This window comes from Falco rusticolus, chromosome 7 (genome assembly GCF_015220075.1).
Source record: "Falco rusticolus isolate bFalRus1 chromosome 7, bFalRus1.pri, whole genome shotgun sequence".
NCBI lineage: Eukaryota > Metazoa > Chordata > Aves > Falconiformes > Falconidae > Falco > Falco rusticolus.
This window is the reverse complement of record NC_051193.1, coordinates 45,394,707-45,416,014: the sequence shown is the minus strand read 5'-3', so window position 1 is coordinate 45,416,014 and position 21,308 is coordinate 45,394,707. Positions and strand designations below refer to the sequence as shown.

Sequence of the window (21,308 nt, the reverse complement as noted above, 5' to 3'; positions counted from 1 at the left end):
CTGTTGCAGCTTTTGATAATACAGCTTCAGCATCAAACTGGTTGCTGCCTCAGCAGAAGAGGCTTTTTCAAGGGAGGGCTATTTCAAGGAACACCAAACTGCTTTAATGCCAGAGTCCAAGACCTCAACAGCTCCTTTGATGTGATGCTGCAGTCCTGCTGGTGGTTACAAAGCCTGGTTGTTTCTGCATTCATTCCCAATCCATCATATTGCAGCTTCACAGGCTGTCATGGCAGTAGTTTAGACTTGATCCTGTGTTAAATCAGTAAGTTCCTGCTTTGCGTAGCTTCAGGCAGATGGGAAACCTCTTCCTAGCACAGCTGTCAGCTATGAGCAAGACCTACCAGCATGTATACAAATAAATGGCCACGCACCCGGTGTTGTCCCATGGGAACCTAAACAGTTGGTCCCTGTTTGCATGGAATAGAGACAGCCTTTGCTGCAGGGTGTTTGCTGTCAGGAGGAAGAGCCTGTGCAGTGGCCTGTGAGCTGAGGCCAGGTCAGTGGCCGTGTTACTGCGGTGCTGTCTCATGGTTACTCCTGTGCCCAGGGTCTCAGTGGAGAGTCCCAGCACCCTGTGGTGGGTGGTTTTCCTGCTGGCACCCTCCTGTCAGAGGAAGAGCAGGTAATGGGGCTCTGCTGGGCTGGATTTCAAGCTGCTGTGCTATCCAGGGATGCGTGTGTATCTTGGGGGCAGAGGGATCCTCGTGTCACAGCTGTAACCTGCCCAGGTAGCATGCATGAGACCCCTTGCTGTAATTTGATGTCATTAGCAAGTTTGGCTTGATTGAAAATTGTGGAACTGATGTTAAGTAGAAACGGTCCCTGGGAAGCAGGCTGTGGGGGAAAGAGCACAACGTGGTGGGACAGAGGCAAGTAAGAAAAAATAAGTGTCTGCAACCCTATTAAAAAGTAATCATAGCCTCAGTTATGATTTACTGATTAAGGATGAAACAGCCTCACTTTCCTCACCCCCCCAAAATGGGAGCATTTGTCTCTGCATTAAGGGTTTTCTGATATTTGTAAATCAGTTATTCTGAATAAAATTTCATTATTTTTAAAGTAAATACCTCTGAATTACTTTTTTTTTTCCCCAATCTGATTCTTCTAGCATTGCTCCATCAAATAGTCAAATAGTCTCCTGAAAATTTGTGCTCTAAATTTAGAAAAGGAGACCTTTTCAAGAAAGTAGAAAGGCCACCCAGTGTCTCTTGGTTCAGGTTCAGCTGAACCCATTTTCCAGACCACTCTAGAAACCACTGTGTAGGCTTGCAGACTCCAAGGAGGCTCCTCCTTTTCCCAAAACAGACCTAGCTTTTCAAAGTCTTGCTGTCTATTTTAACTGCCAAACTCTTGGGGAACTTATCCCATATGTCTGTTCCACTTGGCTTGAAGCAGCCCTGTCCATAACCTACGCATGTAGTGCTTGGAAGGATGGATTAATTATTTTCCTTTTTTTGGGTGGTGTTTGGTGGAGAGTTGTTCTTAACTGCAGGTGGCAGGTCTGTAATTGAGTAATGTTCTCTCATTGCTTCAATTAAGTATGCTGGGATTACCTGACTAGTAATGTGGCTAGCAAAACACCTGTGTGAATTGTGGTCTGCCTTGGCCTCCAGGACCATCTTCATAGAAGGGAAACCAAAAGATTTTGAGCATGTCTTCCAGTTGGCTAAGTGTTTTCCAGAGTTCCCCTTTATTTTCCAGCTTTGCTGAGATTTCTTATTGTGGCATTTCACTTCCTGGAATGCTTAGGCTGGGAACAAAGTGGCTTCACTGCAGCTTCTGTAACAGCTTGTGCTGTGTTATTATTGCTCCTCACAGTGCTGCCCTTTACTGCTGTATAATGCAGCTTTCGTTTCCACTTTCTTTCTCCTGTAGGAAGAGCTTGGAGTGAGGAGACTGCTCTGCAAAGGTGGAAGGAAAAGGTGCTAGACGATGCTGCTGTAGTCAGACTGTACAGCAGCCCCTGGTGGCACCAGCTCTCCAGGGTAAAGCATGAAACTGCTTCTGAGCTGTGTCCTCAGAGTGATCAGACCAGTGAGGGGGTTGGCTGTTGTGGCCAGGTGCTGCCAGTTAAAAATGTGAAACTATCTGTGTTACATTGATACTGGAGGGGGAAAATGTGGTTGCAGGTGGATATTTTTGAGTAAAGGGAATGAGCACACATGTTTTCAGTCATTCCCTTGTACTTAAGGGCTTTTCTTGACCCCCTGCCCTCTCTAAGTCATCATTTTGGAAGGAAGGGCTGTTTGAGATAGTCCCTTCCTCCAAAGCTTTTTATAGTTCTGGCTTTTTTTCTTTTCATTCATGCCCTCTGGTAGTGGTAACCATGGCGTGAAACTCAGGATGTTGTGAAATGTAAGTCCTGAGACTGTCTGTGAAGCATGCTCATTTTGCTGGCAGGCAGATCAGGTTCTGGTGGGGTGTGGGATCTTGTGTGACCCTGGGATGGTCTGATGGGAGGTAAAGCTTCTCCTAGGGCAGAGGGCAGTGAGTGCAGACACTGGGTCCAGCAGTAACCTTTTGTGGCTGCGGCACCGCTGTTGCACAAATGGCTCTGAACTGTTGAGTTTGGAGATCCCTGGCTTAGCTGTTCCCGTCTACTTGTAGCAAATGGGTTTGCTGAGTTGCTTTCCTTGCTGTCCTCCCCGTATGTGTGTCTGGGAGAGACCACGTGATACTTTGTGTGAGAATCTTGCAGGAATCTTGTATTTCTGACTCTGGGTATGGCCAGCCCTGCAATGGGGTCCTTCAGATTGTAGAGTAGGGGGCCCGTGGTTATGGTGGGTCAGATCTTGTTGAAGAGGGATGATTATTACAGCTGCTGATCTGTGGTCTTCTGCTTTAGAATCACATCTAACAGTGCCAATGTAGTAGCAGGGGAACAGGAGTGGTTCAGTAGCCACAGGCATACAGTCAACTAGTGAATGGTGAGGGTGCTGCAATTGCCAAATAGTGTATTTGGCAAAAAACAAGATTCCTGAGATCACAAATAAAGGGACTGTTTCTGTGAACAGGCGAAAAGATGCATCCCTTTGTGGGCTGAGGCACTTTTCTGATCTAGTAGAAATTCTGTGACTTCTCTGTCATGCTGGGTCTGCAGTAGTCTTCCAGCCCTGCTTGATCTGTGGGGGTAAGGGGTTAAAACCTTTGCTGCTTGAGATCAGTGCCTTGCCAGTGGCAAAGGATCTGATACAAAGCATGTGATATGGTTAAAGTAGACTAATAGCCTGTCCTTTCTGTTGTTCAAGAAAGCTCACTTAATTCTAAAGCTTCACAATAATTTGGAATGGCAAACTGGAGGTCTCGGTTTGGTGTTTGGTGGGTTTTTTAGTTGGTTGGTGGTTGTTGTTTTACTTCTTTTCTGCCAGGTAAGATCATGTGGATGGACCCAAGGGGAGAGGTCTTGGGTAGACATTTCTATTCTCCAGTGGGCTGGTCCCACTGTGGCAGGGGACTTCAGTGCTCTGGTGGGCACCCAGATAGCTTGGCAAGGTGTCTGAGCTTCTCCAGAGGCTTAGCCTGAGAAGCATGAGGTGGTGCTTGTCCTCCTATGCTCTTTTGGGTAGGCTATCTCTAGCACTTGGCTTCTAGCAGCATTTGGCTTCAGTTGCGGAGTGAACTACTGGAGAGCCTGCTATTGCTGGGAATGGCTGGGTAAGCCTAGTTGGCTTCTTTCCCACACTGGGTGCCGGTGCCCAGGCTCTGCCCAGCCCCATCCACCTGTCTGTGGAGAAAAGAGGTGCAGTCCCAAGGCTCAACAGGCAGAAGGGAGGTGGAGAGAGAGGGTATTTGTTTAATTGCTATTAAGCTACTAAGCTGGGGAAAACTTCCTGCCCTTGGTAAAACTACTCCAGATGTACCTTTACTATATCCTTGATAATTCCTGGAAAGAGCCAGAAAGAATACAAAAACTATTTTCCCAGTTCAGGGAGATGCTGTAACTTCCCAGAAACATGTTCGTTATGAGCGTGCTGAATCTAAGCACCGACTAGTTATCTTTCCTAGCATCTGAGAAAATGGAAGCAACTAAACCCCAGTTTGTTTTGAAAGGGAATTTACAGTAGGAAAGTCCTTAACCTTGACCTCTAGTATCTTATGGGAGGAGGAGGCAGAAAAGATAAAAATTCAGCTATACTACCTGATTCCTACCTCAGTCTGGCAATCTCTGGTGCCATCTAAGACAGAAAAAAAAAAAAAAAAGCCTGTGTTAAGGCTCTCTTCCTGCTTGGACTGTGGTAGCTTTTGGGTGCTTTGGCAGGGTGGGAAGGTTGCTGGGCCTCAGGAAGGAATCTCTAAGCCAAGTGACGTTGGAGGCAATATTGTGCAACTCCTCAGAGGTGATTTGTTGACCTCTGAGGCAGTGCTTGCATGAGAAGGGAGGCTCAGGAGCCAGGGGATTTCCAGGCTGCTAAGTCTGATGGCAATGGCAAATGCTTGGTAGGATCCTCTGCCCGCTGCAGAGCCATGCTGGGGAGAAGCTTACCCGAGTGTGAGCTGGGTGCCGCTGGTCTGTGCTGGCTACCCTGCTGCATTTTGGGGTGCAGGTCCTGCTCATGGGCTTTGCTTCTCTGTGGGGAGGTGTGGGGCAAGCCAGTGTGGGGGACTGCCTTTGACACACACAGGGGCCGCTTGCGGGCAGGGGAGCTGGTGAGGGCATCCATTTCAGAGGTTAAATTTGCAGCTTAACAGCTTCAAGTGCAGAAAACAAAGCTGAGCTGGTCTCATTTTTGGAGCCGTTAAAGAGCCAATGTAGTCAAGTGACAGAGCTGCCCAACCAGTTTAGTGAAAACTATGCGTTTTTACTGCACTGTGTACTGGTTTTAGTCAGCATGGAGATTTCTCTCTGGACCCTACCTGCAGCGTTTGTTGCACAAGTAACATTCTAATACGTGGTAATCAAAGAGTCTAAACTGTACTTTTGGCTTTTTCTTCTGTCTGCTATTTCTGGTAAGTTGTTGTTGGGTTTTTTTTTTGTCGGGGGAGAGAAGAACCAAATGACTTCTGGGACAGATTGTGGGGTTTTTGGGTTGGGGTTTTTTTCCAGTTTTTTTGGCAGAGTTGTATCTCTGCTCTTGCTGAATGGAAAGATTTGCTCAAATTGGAGAATTACTCTCCTGCAAATACTGTCATGCTGTGCAAGTGTGAGGACTGAAAATAGCAACGAACTTTCTCGATTTGCCAGTTGTAGGGACTGAAGACTTAAAAGGTTTCAAGCTTTCGAGTGTGAAGTCCAGATGTGCAATCAGATTTTAAGAACCCCTTGCAAATATAGAGAGACAAGACATGCTTCTAAAACTTGTGCTGCTGTTTTGATGCTTAACTGTGAGTTGTTTTCTTTTTAACAGTATGATAGTGGTTTATAAATATCTAATCACTTCCTCTTGAGCATCAGAAGTACGTTTCTAAAATACACGTTTCCTTTTTACAAAACATGCAACATGTGCTTGCTGTGGTAAAACATCCTGAAAAACTTCTGTCATTGTAGACAGTCCTATGGGAGCTTTCTGATCTTGAGTCTTGCTGCATGACACTGCTCCTTATTATTCACACCACAGTACACGACTATAGAAGTCAAATGGAAAAGCTTAATGTCTTACTGGGTGCCCCAGGAACAAATCTACCTTTGCAGTGTGGGTTGATGAGTCTCCTCAAACGCATCTAGTTTCCTGAGAAATCTAGTCTTTCCAGTGGTATTTCTGCAGTACTTGCAGCCAACTGTTGCCTTGCTTTAGTCTGCTCCCCTTACTCCAGGGACAGCCAATGTGCAGGAGCTGCGTGTCTGCTTGAGCCTCTAGCTTGCAAATGTCTTGCAGAGGCTCATGTTAGGGTGTCACTGTACATCTCTGTACTCCTAAGTGGTAGATCAACGTTTGTTGACAAGTATTGTGCTGCAATTTGCAGGCTGATGTAGCTATGCTGCTGTTTTCTGACTTTGTGCTTAGCCCTCAAACCATCTCCTCTAGCTTGAAGGCAATTGCTTCTACTTCAGGTGAGCAGCAATTGTCTCTGGAGTAGATGGGATAAGAGTGTCTGTTCAAAGTACCTTCTTTTCTTCTCTTCTGTTTCTGAAGTTTGTATTATGCAAAAATAAAGATTTCTACCTTGCCCTGACACTTCCCTCCAGAAAGGTACTGTAGCTGAATTGGTAACACGTACACACACACACATATGTATCTATAAATAATCTCTGCATCCACAAGTGTTGCCTATTTGAGAGGGTAACCCTAATTAGCAGCCTTAATTTTTAGGATCCAGCTTCTTCCTCAATCCCTCCATTGTAACTTTTGAAGAGATGCTGTTTGGAAAATCTCTATGACCAACATGGTCTTGTTTATGTTTTCAAGGTCGTTACACGGCTGGTATTATCTCAGTGAAGCTGAAAGAAAAGTTCAGTGAATTCAGACCTGAGTCTTTCCATTGACTCTGCAGTTATGTGCTTGCCAGAGACAAGATGTACTTCCCAGCTGTACTAGAAGTCCAAGGCCTTTGAATATTAACGTCAACAACACAAACTCCTTAAGATACTCTTTTTACGTTAACATGGCTTTAACTTGCAGTTGCTGCCCTGAGGGCAGCGCTGTACCTGGTTAGCAGGGGACTTAGTAACTCTGTCATGTTTCATTAACTGGCACTGTTGTGTGAAGCTGTTCTGTCTCATCACTCGTGATCAGGGCACCTGCTGATTACCAAGTGCTTGTTCTTCATGTGTGTGGATAGGGAAGCATTCCTGGCAGGTGGGCTTTGTGGCACAAGGGCTCAAAATCCTGTGAAAGATGATGTTTTCTCTCCTGCCATTAAAGATCGGGACCTCCTGGGCTGCCCGTTCCCCTTTGTGCGGGCGTCTGGCTTGGAGCTGGGACGGGAAGTGCCCATTTAGTGAGTTCTGATCCCCAGTTGGTCTCTGCGGGTCTCTAGCCTGGCGTATGGCTGATCAGGTTCTGGTTTCTGGGTTGGTACACTAGCCTTCAAAACCTCATGCAAATTAGCACGCAGAGAAACATCTTTATGGAAGCAGGGGCTTGCCGATTCCCTCCTAGGGCAGGTCCTATTTGCTTTGGTGACAGGGAGCCAGTTCTGCAACTTGAGTACATCAGCAGGAGCTCCTTCTCCTGAGCTTCATGGTCAGTCTGTCTACGAATGAGCTCAGCTAACTTTGGTCACTGAAAAGAAGGGAGGTGAAACCAGATGAGGCAAAGCTTTACAGACTTTCAAAGTCCAGCCTGGTAATAAGTATCTTGAGGGAAATAACCTGTTGCAATGTGTAAGGCTTGGGTAGGCGTGGGGAAGGTGGTGCTTGCCTGCTGTGTCAGGAAGCAGATCCGTTGAGGCTGCTTTGGAGGTTGCTTCAGTGGACTAGCTGAATTTTCATCCAAAGATCCCACCTGCCACATCAGATGCAAGATGTGAAAGATCAGGAACCTCAGGGTATGCTGCAGAGCCTTGGTTTGCAGTGCTGACTGCTGCATCTCTGCATCTGTCAAGTTGGAAGTTTCTCCTTTGGCAGGCAGGAGGGACAGCAGAAATGAGCTGGAATGTCAGCAGTACAGGGCATCCACAGTGTTTGCTCTTCCCCTTGCTCTCACAACGGGAAAACCGGTTCTGGTGTTGGTTTGACCTCTTCCTAGCCTAGTTAGTAAAAGCTAGCAGCAGCACATCCTATAGAGTCTGCTTTTGTTTTACATCCCCTGGGGTTAGAGTCTGAGGGGTGGTAGCGAGGAGCAACTGGCCAAAGTACATAGGAACAACCTGCAGCTGCTTTGTGACTGATCATTTACTTCCCTTAAGGAGGGGTTTGTGGGAGAAGGGACAGCATCTTCCAGGCTGTGTAGATGCACTGAAATGTGAACTCTCTTCTACTTGAAGTATTGGGGCTGACCTTCAGAGCTTGTCGCTCTCAGTAGCGTGTGTGCTGTCCTCAAGGGTTTGCGGGATCTTTGCACTTTAATAATGTACTGAGATGGTGATTTCCACAACTGATCTACTCTGATTTGTGTTGAGGTTGTTCCTGCTTGTCTCCTCCTCTTTCACCGTGCTTGTAAATGAGCCCTTATTTGTGCTGTGCAGTAACTTGGCAGCTGAGGTGCTTCAGCTCCTAGAGCTCGTCTGGAAGAAACTTGCACTGCAAAAGCAAGGGTGGTGCTCCCGAGAAAGGCTTACTCTTACTGGCAAAGCTGCGTGGCACAGGCATGTACAACGCTAGCCTGAGCCAAGGCTTCATAAACTTCAGTGAGCACTAAACATGCAGCGCTTGCTAGGTAGAGGCAGTACAGGATATGATTCGAGAGAGCAGGATTGCAATTAAAAATTAACTTAGCCTTTCTGCCCCTTGACTGGTGTGGTTGCAATACCTGTGCGTAAGTGTTCTCCCCCCCACCTCGCCAGCCCGTGGCAGGGCCAGCAGGCAGAGGTGTTCTGCTCTCCCTGTATTGCCTGTCAATCACTGCAGTCATCTTTTGTGAGAAGAGGGCTGAGAGCATTGCAGGCTCCTGCGACAAAACTAAGTTAATCTCCGAACCATGATGGGACTCCCCTGCTGTCACTAACAAAGCAGGCCTCTGTCTGCCTCTTCTCAAACTGAGTTGTCCTGGATTTTGTGCTCCACATACTGGTTTCTCAGTCATTGCTGTTACTGGGAGAACGACAGGCCTGAGAGTTGGAGGTGGTGGAGGGGGCAGCAAGCCACCCCATGATGCCTGTTTAGCCTGCATGGACTTGTCCTGTTCGTCCACGCTGGGGCCCTGGATCAACTGATGCCTTCCTGCAGTTAGTTCTTCCGTCAGGTCCTGGGGCTGAAGCCAGGCTAAGAAAGACCAGGGATCAACTACACAGACGCTGACCAGGCCATGCTGGCAACCAAGTTTTTATGGTAGTAGTGCCTCAAAGCAGCAAATGGAGTGATGTGTATAAATAATCCTGCGTATCTGTACAGGATGGAAAGTGAAAGGCTGCGAGTAATGCCACTCTTCAAGTTGACGCTAGGGTCTCATGAAATCCACTGTAGAGCTGACGTCAGTCTGGAGAATGACAGGGAAAATTTGGAGGCGTAGGGGCAGGACTGCTGAAAAGTGTGTGTGGCTGCTTGGGGAGGAAGCTTCAAATGAACGAAGCAGTTGGGGTGGAGTGGAAAAGGAGAACACAATTAATTGTGGACAATTAGTGGAATTTGAAAGTTGCAAACTTCATGTATTAAAATTTACGTGCATTGCTGCAGGATGTTAAGTCTCAGGTGTTGACCAAGTTCAAAAGGCAGATGGTCAGCTCTGACTGCCACTGTTCACAGGCAGCATTGACTGGCAAGACTTGGTACTTAAGCCAGCCCTTTGCTGCCGAGTGACCCATGAATATGCCTGGTTGTGATAACTCCAAGCTTGTCTGCTTCCAAAGCTGACCCATCTCAACTTTTGTTGAGTTGCTGCTTCAACTGTATGGCAGTACTGCTAGTTTTGTGACTGTGTGATTCCAGAAGGTAGGGTTTTGAGGAGTTTCATTAATGTAGTGAACAGAAGCTTATAATTTCTTAAGGATAGCAGAAGAATTAGAAAATCTGTGATGTTTCAGCATGTGGAGCCCTAAAGTATCTTAAAAGCTCAAACAGAACCCTAAAAACCTGGTTCTTTTTTGGCTTGAAAACAGTACTTTGAATTACTTTAGGGCTAGGAGCTAGGAAAGAGGTATTATCTCCCAGTGGCAAGAGAACAGTGCATAATGCTGTAATTCACAGCTGGGTTTTGGTTTGTTTGTTTGTGTGTTTTTTTAATAAACACTGAAGTTGGTATGCCTTTATGACATAGCTAGAAGAGCCCTGAAAGCAATCTTTTAGTCTTGTCACCTCAGGCATGTCTCTTCCGCACCAGCTCTTGTCAACTTGTTTAACTACTTAATTACCTTAGATAACTATTGTAAAGATCCTAACAGCTCTGCAAATATCTGTTTTCCTGGCAAATGAAAGTGGTGTGGACAGAACTGGAAATAAGCAGCACAGGACTACTTAGTGCTAGGAAGCAGATCAGCAAGTACTGGGAGTTACCCCTCCAGCTTGAAAATAAGGAGGATTGCACCTGGGACCAGACATCTTAAGGTAAGAAGTCCAGTGCCTTGTGCAGGAGGTTATTATCTAGCTTAGTTCTTGGCAAGGTTGCAGAGCAGAAAAACACTTGTATCCCCCACAACAGACGTTCATCATCGCCTAGGGACCTGGCTGTCTCAATGTTCTAGTTAGACTGCCAGGCTCCAGTTTGTGATGCTATTAAGGGGAGATGTGTTCGTGGTGAAGCCAGTAAGCAAGCCAGCTGGATGGGAAAACTTACGTCTTAGTTATCCTCTCCAAGTGCAGTCTTAGGTGATGGTGCTTGCCAGGATCAACTGCCCGAGAGAATGTTCCTCCTGCAGAGGAAAGTGTACAGTTTGAAGGAAGCTATGTTTGTGCTCTCCCTGCTCAAATACTCGCCCCTTTTCTGAGATATTGTTACAGGGCGCAGTAGTCTTTGGGTTACAGCTGTTCTGTGACAGCAAGCTGGCATATGATTTGTAGTAGGAGAGTTGCTTTGACATGAGCAAGGCTTACTGAATAAACTTGCTGTCATTAACCAAGGGTACGAATCTACTAACAGAGAGCCTTCACTCGCTTTTCATAGGTTGGTAGTGATGCAGCTGTTGTATAGTGCATCTGTGCTGGAACAGAACCAGCTCATAGCTGATGGCTGCGCCTGGGGGAACTGGAAATGGGAATGCTGCCTCTTTGATATTTGGTGTAAGTACGGACTAGGACTATTACCGGAGCTTTTCACAGCTAATTTGAAGGACCTGCTTCTGGGTACTGCTGACTTTATGGACTCTGACCTGAGGAATGAACTGAAGAAAATGAGTGTGTAGTGGTGCTAACCTGGTTCTGCAGTAAGAGCTCCTTAGGTGCAATAACTGCTATATAGATGGGATTTTTAAGATCGACCTGTAGCACAGCTGGCTGAGATTGTATTTCTGTACTGCTTTCCGATCTCAGTAGTGTCTTGCTTAGGCACTGTGTGGTGGTGGGTTTAGCACAGCCTCTAGCTATGGCATCCCTTGAAGGTAAAACAGCAGTGCTGTCTTCAACCACAGAACTCATATTCGTGCTCTCTCTTGGTAGTTGGAGGGTGATCATTGCTTGGTGGGAAGACTAACCAGTTATAATAAGGCCCACATACCAGTTTAGCTCCAGAGTTAACCTAATTATTTAATAGGATTAAGCAAAAGCCTTTGATTGAAACAAAAGAACATACTGGGCTCCAGTGACACTCAGTATACCCAGGCTGGCAGCAGGGAACCCTGCTGACCTTGCTGTCTGGGGCTGGCTCTTCCCAGGCTGGACTGGTGACCCCAGCCTAGTATTTCTCTTCCTCTGGCTGTTGCTTCTTAAAGCAGCATGGTCTATTTTGAGCAAGGAGGTTGCTAGAGCAAATTTTAAGGAACTTAAAAGTCCTTTCTTGCAGGAAACGTAACTGAGCATGGGGGAGGAAGAAGAAGCAGGAAAGCTGACTTCTGAGCTGTCCCCCACCAGTCCTCATGTGTTACCCAGCTGTGCTGCTTCTGCAGGGGGACACTTACTCCCAGTAGTGGGGTTGGTCTGCTTCTGAGCTCTTTGCTGTCAGACAAGTGAGAACTGAAGTTGCCTACAGTAATACAAATCTATTTACTCCCCGGGTCCTGCAGCACAAAGACCTAATGAGGATCCATTGCTGATAAACTGCCTAATTTGCAGCGTTAAGAGCAACCTTGTCATCTCTTCTCATGCTTTACATAGGCTTCAGCCATGGTAATTGAGCAGAGTTAACTTCAGATACAGTAAAGTACCTTTTCTCTGTGGTGAAGACCTGCCCTGGAGTTTGCTGCTTGCCCTCTCTGTATTGCTTGCTAGTCACCCCATGGATGTGTGTAGTCTGTGTGGGTGGTACCAACAAAAAACGGCATCCTGTTTTATCAGTGCTCCTACAGCTTTGGAAACTGGGACTGGTTGAAATCTTGCTTGTCTTGATCTTGCAGCTGAATTGGTAGCTCATAACCGTGGAGCAGACTCACTGATCATCATGCATATCAAAGCATCGGGTGCTGAGTTGTGCACAGGAAGCTTGATTTGATGCTGCCTTTTATATTGACCCCTTGGCCTTGGTCTTCAGTGTTCCTTCAGCTGCTTAGGGGTCACGAGGAAATGAGATTTTGTGGGGGAGGGAACTGGCCTTGTGAGCTCCTTCAGATAAGTGCATCCCTCTTTGCTGCTGGGAGTGGTAGCTAGAGTTGGTGTTTTGGTTGATACTATTAATGCAAAGTCTGTATAAATAGTGATGGAATTAGTAGTGTATTTGTGATTAAACCCCTTCTGTAATTGCTGATAGCCCTCTGTCATTCTCAAGGACGTTTTGGTAGCAGTGGCTGTGTGTAGTGATGATGATGTCCTGTTTTGCTGCCCTGAATAGGCAACGCGGGTAGTCTGTGGATCACGTGCTTTCTGTGCGTCTGCTGTGAGATCCAGAGCTCTGCACAGGGGAAGGGTGTTGCTCTGAAACTGCCTGGAGGACCTATCACTAACAGCTGGTTGTCTGCTTTCCCCTTAGGTCCCATAAGTGAAAGAAGATGGGGTCTGGCTGCCTAAAAGTCACCAAGTACTTCCTCTTCCTCTTCAATCTCCTGTTCCTTGTAAGTATCGAGGGCACCTGCAGAGTAGAAAGGAAGGCCTGGACTAAAATTAGCTGGAAAGGTTTTTTTCTGGATGTTGGCCAGTTTGTACATTAAATAAAATTGCCAGAGTTATGGGAGAAGGGAGAGAATCCCTGAAGCTGAGGGATGTCAGAGCTGCTCTGTGGCTCCCAGGTATGTTGAGCAGCTCTGCTCCCAGTACCCACGTGATGTTTCCAATGCACGCAGCTCCTTTCCTGCAGTTGGAAAGGAAATCAGGAGTTATGGGTCCTTTCTGGAAGGAGAGTAGTAACTGCTTTCTCTGCCACATCTGGAGTAGCAAAGCTACAAAACCTGCCAAGTAATGGCAGTGCCCTCCTAAATAGGCTGGGCAGGCTTCAAAGAGTAACTCGAATTTTGTTCAAGTCCCAACGGCTGGTTTTGATTTTTAACAGGATGAATTAGTCCAGTTCCCCTATTGAAATGGAGTTGGGAGGTGGGGGAGAGTGGGGCAGGCTTGTGTGGGGAAATGAGGCAGCCCACTGGATGCAGTTATGTTCGTGTGAGGCTCAGCAAAAGGTGAGCTCCTTTTGGATCAGAGTGGGTCTGGGAGGGCTGCATACATTATTGCACACATCCTTTTGTGAAGCTTAGGTATTGTGTGTCATTGTGTGGACCGTGATGGTACTGTTGGTGCTGCCCTCCTGCAATGGGATGGTGTAGTAGGGAAGCGTAAGTTTTCAGCTTTCCACAAATGAGCGAGAAGGTAGTCTGTCTGATATTGTTACCCTTTGTGTGGTGTGTAAGGTGAAGAAAAGGGCAGGCTGGGAGGGCAGGGAGGGAAATGGAGCATAAGGTGAACACCGCTTTCTAGTCTCAGTCCCTGCACACAGCTCCACTCTTGCTTCCTGCATGACTGGGCTGTGCTGCTGGCACATGGGCTTGAACTTGAGGCACATCTGGATCTGGTTTCCCTTGGCTTACTCTGCTGGCTCTTTCCTCTCTGCTTTTTGCTTCCATCCTAAGAGCAGTTAGTTCTGGTCTATGAGTTGAAAGTCAGGGGTGCTCAAAGCATCCATGGGGAAGATTTTTGGGACGGAGGGAAGAGGAGAGTTTTTTCAAGTGCCCTGGATCTTTCAGAGTATGATGCGGTCCACTTTAAGGATAGGAAAAATCCAGATGAGTCCAGGTCTGACTCCTGCCAATGCAGGACTCCTCTGAAGACATTAGCATATAGGCTATCTTCTCTCTTGAAGAGGTGCTAAGTTACATGCTGCTTAAAAAGTAACTGGCCTACCCTGGCAAGCAGAGCTGCATTTGTTAAGGCAGTGTTAACTTGTCTTAACAAATTGAAGACTTAATGTCTTAACAACATTAACAATCTTGCTGGAGCCCAGTACCTGGGCACTGTCTAGTCTTCCTTTATCCCCAGGCCTAGGTCCAAGTTCATTAGTTAATCTCTGTACAAAAAAAGTTCAAGAAAGCCAGCCTAGCATGGGAGGAAAGGGGAAAGACAACGGCCTGCCTTACAACACTTGCTGGTTTTGCTGGATGCTATCAGTGGTCATTGTGGCATCTATATTCCATGCTGCCCTCCTCTCCCCTCTCTGCTGAGCCAGGCATGAGTGGCAGGCAGCCTGTGGGGATTGCTGCGCTGTTTGTTGGACTGACCCACCTCTGTGCTGAAAAGCATCTTCCTTTATTTCACAAGGCTGGGAGGATGGCAGGCACTGAATCCCTCTGCAGGTATTGGGGAGGCTTGAACACTCCTGTCTGGGTTGCAAGTGATGGAAAGCAGCTGTTCTTTGTCCCGTGCACACCCTGCGCCAAACCAGCTCCTCTGGTACAGCAGATCTTCCCCTCTCGGGGAAGGCTGATCTGATGCACGAAGCTGGGCCTGGAGAGTACGGGTTTTAAGGTGGGCTGTGAGGAGGTCTATGCTGATCAAAAGGGAGAAGCTGCTTTAATGAGCTCTTTGCGAAACCCACCATGCAGATGCAGCACGGGTGCTGTCTTCCCCTCAGGCTGCTCCATGGAGGTGAGGTCGCTGAAGCCACAGTGCTCTGGTGGGGAGCTTGATACTTCTCCAGATTGAAGATTTTGAGTGTGTTTCTGTCTCAGCTGATGACAGGGTTTTGCATGTGCCAGATGTTGAGGAAGGTGGTATCCATTACTCGCTTGCTTCCATAGGAATTAGTTGATATGAGAAGCTTTTTCCGTTATGGTTGTTCAAGGTCTGAATGAGAGTGTGTGTTGGGAATTCTTGAGCTTATAGAATGTGGTAGATCAGTATTAATCTAGCAGAGAAACTGCTTCTGTTGAGTTGCTGTGAGTTCCCAGCACGGGCAGGTTTTGCATACCTCGTTTCCCAGAGCTGCTGAGTTTTGAATAGAGTGCTTGCATAAATGTGAATGTTAATGCTGATGGTGGAGCTCTGTGTCTGCTCTGGACCTTGAGCTGAGCTTCTGTGATTGCAGCCTGTGCAGGCCAGCCCTTGCTGTCTGAAGTATGATCTCCAGCCTTGCTTGTAGCTGATGAATTAAGCCTTTAGAGAGATGCTAGTGACTCTTTTAGAAGTTAGTTATTGAAATAGTACTGCTCTACAGGTCGAGGTCTGTGAGAAGGTCCCTTGCTGTAGCTGAAGTAGTTCAGGGACTTGGTATTTTGCAGTCTTGGAGCCTTACTTTAGGGAAGGGTTTGACCTGCTTTGATCAAATGGGAATAAGGTTATTTGGACTGCTTGCCTACTTGCTACAAAAGATACCAAACCCATAAGCTTGGAGTGTTAAGTTTTGATTAGAGAAACTAAGCTCTTACATCCCTACTTTCTTGGGTAGTGGACACAGGCAACAACAGATGCTTCTCCTTGAAGGGAAAACAGTTCTGTGAGACAAGTTCAACAGTCTTTAGAAACTATTTGTTTAGAATATATAACTGTCTGTCCTACTTCTGACCCTTCTGTAAATGAAGCAGAAGATGACTACCTAAAACAAAGTCTGGAGTTTGAGCCGTTCTGTTGTGCCAGGCTTAAGTTGCCCTCATGCGGTCTGAGTGTGAAGGAAGGCAGTGCTGGGGGAGGACAGCTGGGACCCCTAGCTGCTCTTTCCAGAAAGGTCGGTCAGCTGCGTTGCAGCTTAGTTCTTCTGTGCCCCTCTTCACTGGGCTCTGCTGTGGGAAGCTGCTGGCCCTGCCTTGAGGGAGCTGCATCCTTCTGGCTTGGGTGCAGAAGGGGATCTTGCTGAAATCGGGAGCGAAATCTCCACCCTCAGGGTGAAGGGGAGACATCTGTCCCCCAATTCAGGAGTTTAAAGCAGCAGAGCAGAGGAATTTAAGTTCTATGGAAGGCAGATGTGATTTCTTCTATGGACGATCTGAAGCCAAGCCAGTGGCAGAAGCAGCCTTGCTATGCTGTGCAAACTCCTGAGGATGCTGAGCAGAGATACTATCCTGCTAGGATATATAAGTAATAAGTAAAAAGTAAATATACTGTTGTTAATAGGACAGTGTTTTCTCCCTGCCGTCCCCTTTTAGTGTTTTCCACAGCAACTCCTGGCAAATGCATGAGTTGTGGACTAGAGCAAAGGTCAGAGTGAAAACAGACCTTGGATAGCCTGAGCACCTCATAACAAATAACTTCCCAGAAACTCAGCTCAGCAGCCGTTCTGTGTTTTGTCAGCAACAGCGAAACTTAGGTGACATTTCAGGGTCAGTGAGCCAAGAGAGATGTCATATACAGCCCAGTTTGCATCTTTAAGACAAATATTTTATTAAGACTATAGTTTAAATGTGAGACTGCCTTAAGCTGTAAATTCAGCAGTTCTTGGCAATACCAAGTTTGAGAGGAATTTTTTAGGCGCTGCGGCTGGTGCATGTTCAAGGGGCCTTTCTAGTTTGATCAGCAGATTGAATGCTGCGGTACAGCATGTTAGGACATAAGACAAGGGGAACTTTTGTTACTGCCATTGTGTCTTTCTTTTAATCTTTCTTTTGTCTTTTTTACTGTGATGGAACAGCTACATACTTTCTGCAGCTGAGTCAGTCATCTTCATCTATCTTTGTAGATGGGAACTTGCTTGGTGACTTTCTAATCCTGTCCCCAGAGCTAACTGCATGTTGTGCCCTTTGCCAAGCCAGAGAAGCTTGCGAGCAGCTTATTTCAGACTGTTGCTTTATCTTTGCTCAGAAAAGCTTCTTTGTATGAAGAGCTGAAGCATAGTGTAAACTTTCAAAATGTGGAGCCAATGCCTGTCCATACAACCATCTCTGCCAGCTTGCTTCAGGTGGTGGTTTGTCATTTCCCTTGCCTCCCAAATGTCAGAACATTCTCTAATGAAGCACAGAATTGTGATTTTTTTTCAGCCCTATTGGTTTATTTACTATTTCACTTCATCCTGTCTCAAAATCCTGCTGGTGTAAGAACTGCTTGCGGTTCATGTCCTCTGGAAGCATCTCACTTGTGCTTCTTGTCCTCCACTTGTTTCTCCAAAGTCTGTTTTAGATCTTTGCACAAGTGGTTTCCAGCCTTTGCCACTTCTGGCTGGCTGAAGCATATTTCAGCTTCTTATCAAACCTGCAGACTTATAGGCTTCTCTGCATAGCTACTTTATTATGGGTATAATGGTGTTCTCATCCTAATTTGGGAGCTGGGGTCATTTACATGCAAACACCTCACAGTGTAGTATAAAACATGGTGATACCTGGAAGCTGAAAAAGAGCATGCTCTTCCCCCCTCTTTCAAAATGAGATGGGAAACTGTATGTCTTACCGTCTTGATTCAATGTCTGGATTCAGCTGAGTCCTCACAGGGGTATGTGTATTGCTCTACTAATCCTTGCCCTAGATAAATCTGACTGTGTGGTGATCAAGGCAGAGACTGTGGCTGGTGTTTCATAATGCTTGACTCTCTTGGTGGCAAGATGTGTTGGTTTGAGTGGCTGGGGTGTTCTGGAATAAAGTAGTGGTCGAGTCAAAATGCCTAAACTTGGCTTTGGAAGGGACAAAAGCACTTCCCTTAGGAGAACCTGCATGCAGAGTGAATGCTGCTGGTCTCTTGCATTTGTGGGTTGAAGCTGTAACATTACAACAGAGCCTGACAAGCTGAAGATTTCCTTCCTGGGAAGGTTCCTGCTGCCAGATATCTAATCCTTTGGCAGCTGGCTCCCAGCCTGGTCCCATAGGGTCAGGGATTTCTCTATTAAAAAAATATATAATTAAAATATCTTTAAAATCACATGCTAGATGTGTTGGTTCTTCACAGAAGCAGCGTACTTATCTTTTGCTCTTCTGACAGCAAGATTCTAACAGCAGGGTGTCTCTTCCTCAAACTGTGTTCAGTGGTTCTCCCATACAACCTCATGTACTACTAAAATACTGTGTGAAGGACTGCCAAGCAGAACCTAGGGCTTCTGTGCAGTTGGCCGAGGCATTCTTCCTGGCGTCATGCTAATCTTGTTTACTCTGGGAGGAGTACCATGGGGGAGATGGGTGGGAACAGCAAAAGAATATTTGTTTTTACTCTGGAAGTACGGAGAACAGTGACTGCCTCTTCTTATTTGCCTAAACTGATAAGCCAGCTATATGTGTCTTGTTCTTACTCTTTCAGATCCTGGGTGCTGTGATCCTGGGGTTTGGAATATGGATTCTGGCCGACAAAACCAGTTTCATTGCGGTTCTACGTAAGACCATGTTTCTTCATCTTATTTCGCTTTCTGAATTGACTCTAGCCTGGGGCAGTGCTTGACTATGGTGTAGTCTGTGGATGGCAGTACTTCTATGCATGGTCTGTGACCAGAGCAGTAACATGGTATATAGCAAGATGGAACTCTTATCAGGGACAGGGTAAAAGGGAGCAACCCTGGAGACACAGCATTTCTTCTAGTCTTGTGGATTGCAACACTAGGGTCAGACTGAGTGAGACCATTGCCTCTTCACCCAACAATCCGAATACTTCATCTTAAACATAGGGACTAATATTTCATGCTATTTTCACTGCACGCTCTGTGTTTCCACAGCAGCTTACTTGCTGCCATTGTGCCCAAAGGCCCCCAATGTCTTAGTGTAGTTTTGTTATTCGGGTCCCCTGTGCTCTCACTGCTTTCTGTAATGATCTACTTCAGTTTGACTGTTTTAAATGCCAAAGGAAGTACCTGGTTTTATTGATGCTTTATGTACATTGAAAGTAGCCAGTATGTTTGTCGCTAAGCAGTAGGGGATGCAGATCTGAGAGGGGGACAGAAGGTGTGGATCCATACAGTCTTTAGTGCTCTGACTTCTAAAACATACTTGATTATACACATTTCATGAAATTTAGCCTGGCCATCAGACATGTTTTGTGTCACTGCGTGTGTGAGGGGCTAGCTTCCTTCCCCTTTAAGTCAGCCAAGAACATCGCCTTGAATCTTAACAGAGGCTCTGTTTTCTGCAACAATCAAAAAACTGAGCTGGCTTAGCAGAGCCTGGGCTTCTTAAGGCTGTAAGTGGACTCTCACCAAATGAGTAGCTCAGCTCCATCTTTCACAAGCTTTTCTTCCTTTGTGCTTTTTTCTAGAGGGGGGGTTTAAACAATTTTTATGCTTCAGTGGGTCTGGTTACCCATTGCCACTACCTCCAGAATTGTTGACTCTGACTCTGCTTGCAGCTCCAGGGAATGAACAGTAGTAGCATTCATAGCTGTGTTCCCAGCCACGCTGATTCTGCAAAGGGCTTTCTCTCTGAGGTCCTGCTGAACACTTCAGCCTGGCTTTGAAAGGTGCTGAGTGGAGGTAACACCTGCACTAATGCTGTACAGACAGATACTGCTGCCTGCTCTGTTGTGCTGTGGCATCTGGCTTGCTACTGTAGTACTAGAAGGACAAGAAGCACAGCAAGGGGTGCTGGTTAGTAAAGTCAGGGCATGAGCAGAAATGCACTTTTAATACACGAAGCCAAAATGGAGTTTATCAGGGCCTGGTTATTTGCAGCACCCGTTACAGTCTGAGGTGTGTTAAGTACCAGTGGGCCAGCAGCTGTTCCCCCGGCAGATGGGTGATACTGCTAGTGGTGGAGGTACCAAGTCCCTAAGCTTGGCTCTGCTGCTTCCCATTTTACCCAGAATCTCTGCTAGCAGAGCACTGAAGTATTTAGCTTCCTTCCTGGAGATTTCCAGCATCAGCTCTTTCTCCCTGCCCCCTGCTTCCTTTCCCATGCCTTGCCCCTCTTTCCCTCTGCTTTAGTAACCCAGGCATCAGGGAGGGAGCTCGGCACAGCAGGGCACTCCAGCCACTGCCAAAGGAGCCTGTTGTATTTGCTTGGCTGCCTGCCCAGTGCAGGGGAAAACACGGAACAGCAAACAGAGCAGGAGTCATCTTGCCAGCAGAGCCTTCTCTTGCAAGACAAGACATATTGCGGATGAGAAGTGCTAGCACGGCTTCTGTCCCCCTGCCACTGTTGCTTCTCCAAAGGGCCTTTGAGTTGGAAATACCTTTTACTTTCTAATGAGAAGCTGACTAAGCAAATGCGTTCTAGTACTGTGGAGGTGCTGCAACCCGGGCACTTGGATGCTTGCATGGTGGCAGAGCAGATTCTGCAGGAGAGAATAGTGTAGTCTTGTGAAGGCCACTCCTGTAAGTCTGCTACTTCAGTAAATGCTTTGCAGTATGAGCACCTAACCTGCACAGCAGGAGTCGGGACTGGTGAGGAAGGAGCAGCAGGATCCTGTTTTCCATAGCATGAGTCTGGCCTGGAAGCTAATCAAGGCTGAAGTGTCTGAAGTGACCAGTGTGGCAAACAGCTGTGGTTCATGTTTTGATAAGTGATCTTTTTCCTCTGTTTGGCATGTTGTAGGGAAAAGTTTGGAAGCTGGTGACCTGCACCAAGTATCAGAACTGGGGGGAGGTATACGTTAAGGGGGAGAGCATTAGTCTGGATTTGGTTACTCTCTCAACCTATTTCAGGAGGACTTCGGTGGAGGCTTGCCTCCTGGGACTTCTGTCCAGGAAACTAAATGCTGAGCTCTAGGAACATTATTTATATTAACCGCTGGACATTCAGAATTCCCCTACGCTGTGCAGCTCACAGGCTTAGGAATGTCTCTTAATGATAAATGAGGCTTCTGGTTACTATTTCTAGACAGAGTATCTCTTTGACTTTTATGCTATAATGTTTGCTCCCTCCAATCCTGTTCTGCAAGAAATAGTCCTGTGACCAACCTGAATGTAAGAGCTTGTTCTTGTTGTGGCTCTCGGTACTAAATGTTGAGTGGAAAGGACTGACAGCACCAGCAAGTCTGTCTGAGAGAATGCTTCCTAAACTTGGTTGAAAAACTGTTAAATGTTCAAGAGCATACCAGATACAATAGCAGGAGATAACTTGGAGGATATGTAAAAGTAGCTCACTTGAGCATATCTGTTTTGATCCTGGAATAGCATCTGTTTGCAGGGCATCATACACAGGTGCTGAAGCAGCCGGCAGTGAGTGCCTGGCTACAAGCCATTCAACACTGCCTTGTCAGGTAACCTGTCACATCATCTGTGCTTAATGCTAGCTGTAGCTCTTGCTTCATGTTTCACTCCACATAGTTTGTGTCCCACTGTTGACTGCAAGTGGCTAAGTAAAAACAGAATGGCTGGAACAAGGAATAGTGCATTAAAGTGAAAAGCTGGAACAAAAAGGGTTTTTAA

General features: G+C 46.6%; 1 protein-coding gene across 3 annotated transcripts in view; it reads left to right on the top strand.

Moving 5' to 3' along the window:
- The window catches only part of CD82 (CD82 molecule), a 41,404-nt gene that overhangs the window by 7,858 nt on the left and 12,238 nt on the right, over positions 1–21,308 (top strand). For all 3 annotated transcript variants that reach the window (XM_037394110.1, XM_037394107.1, XM_037394109.1), the window contains exons 2-3: positions 12,591–12,672; positions 18,254–18,326. In XM_037394110.1, coding sequence (XP_037250007.1) covers positions 12,610–12,672; positions 18,254–18,326 — 136 coding nt within the window. In that variant the 5' untranslated portion in view covers positions 12,591–12,609. The remainder of the gene's footprint in view (positions 1–12,590; positions 12,673–18,253; positions 18,327–21,308) is intronic.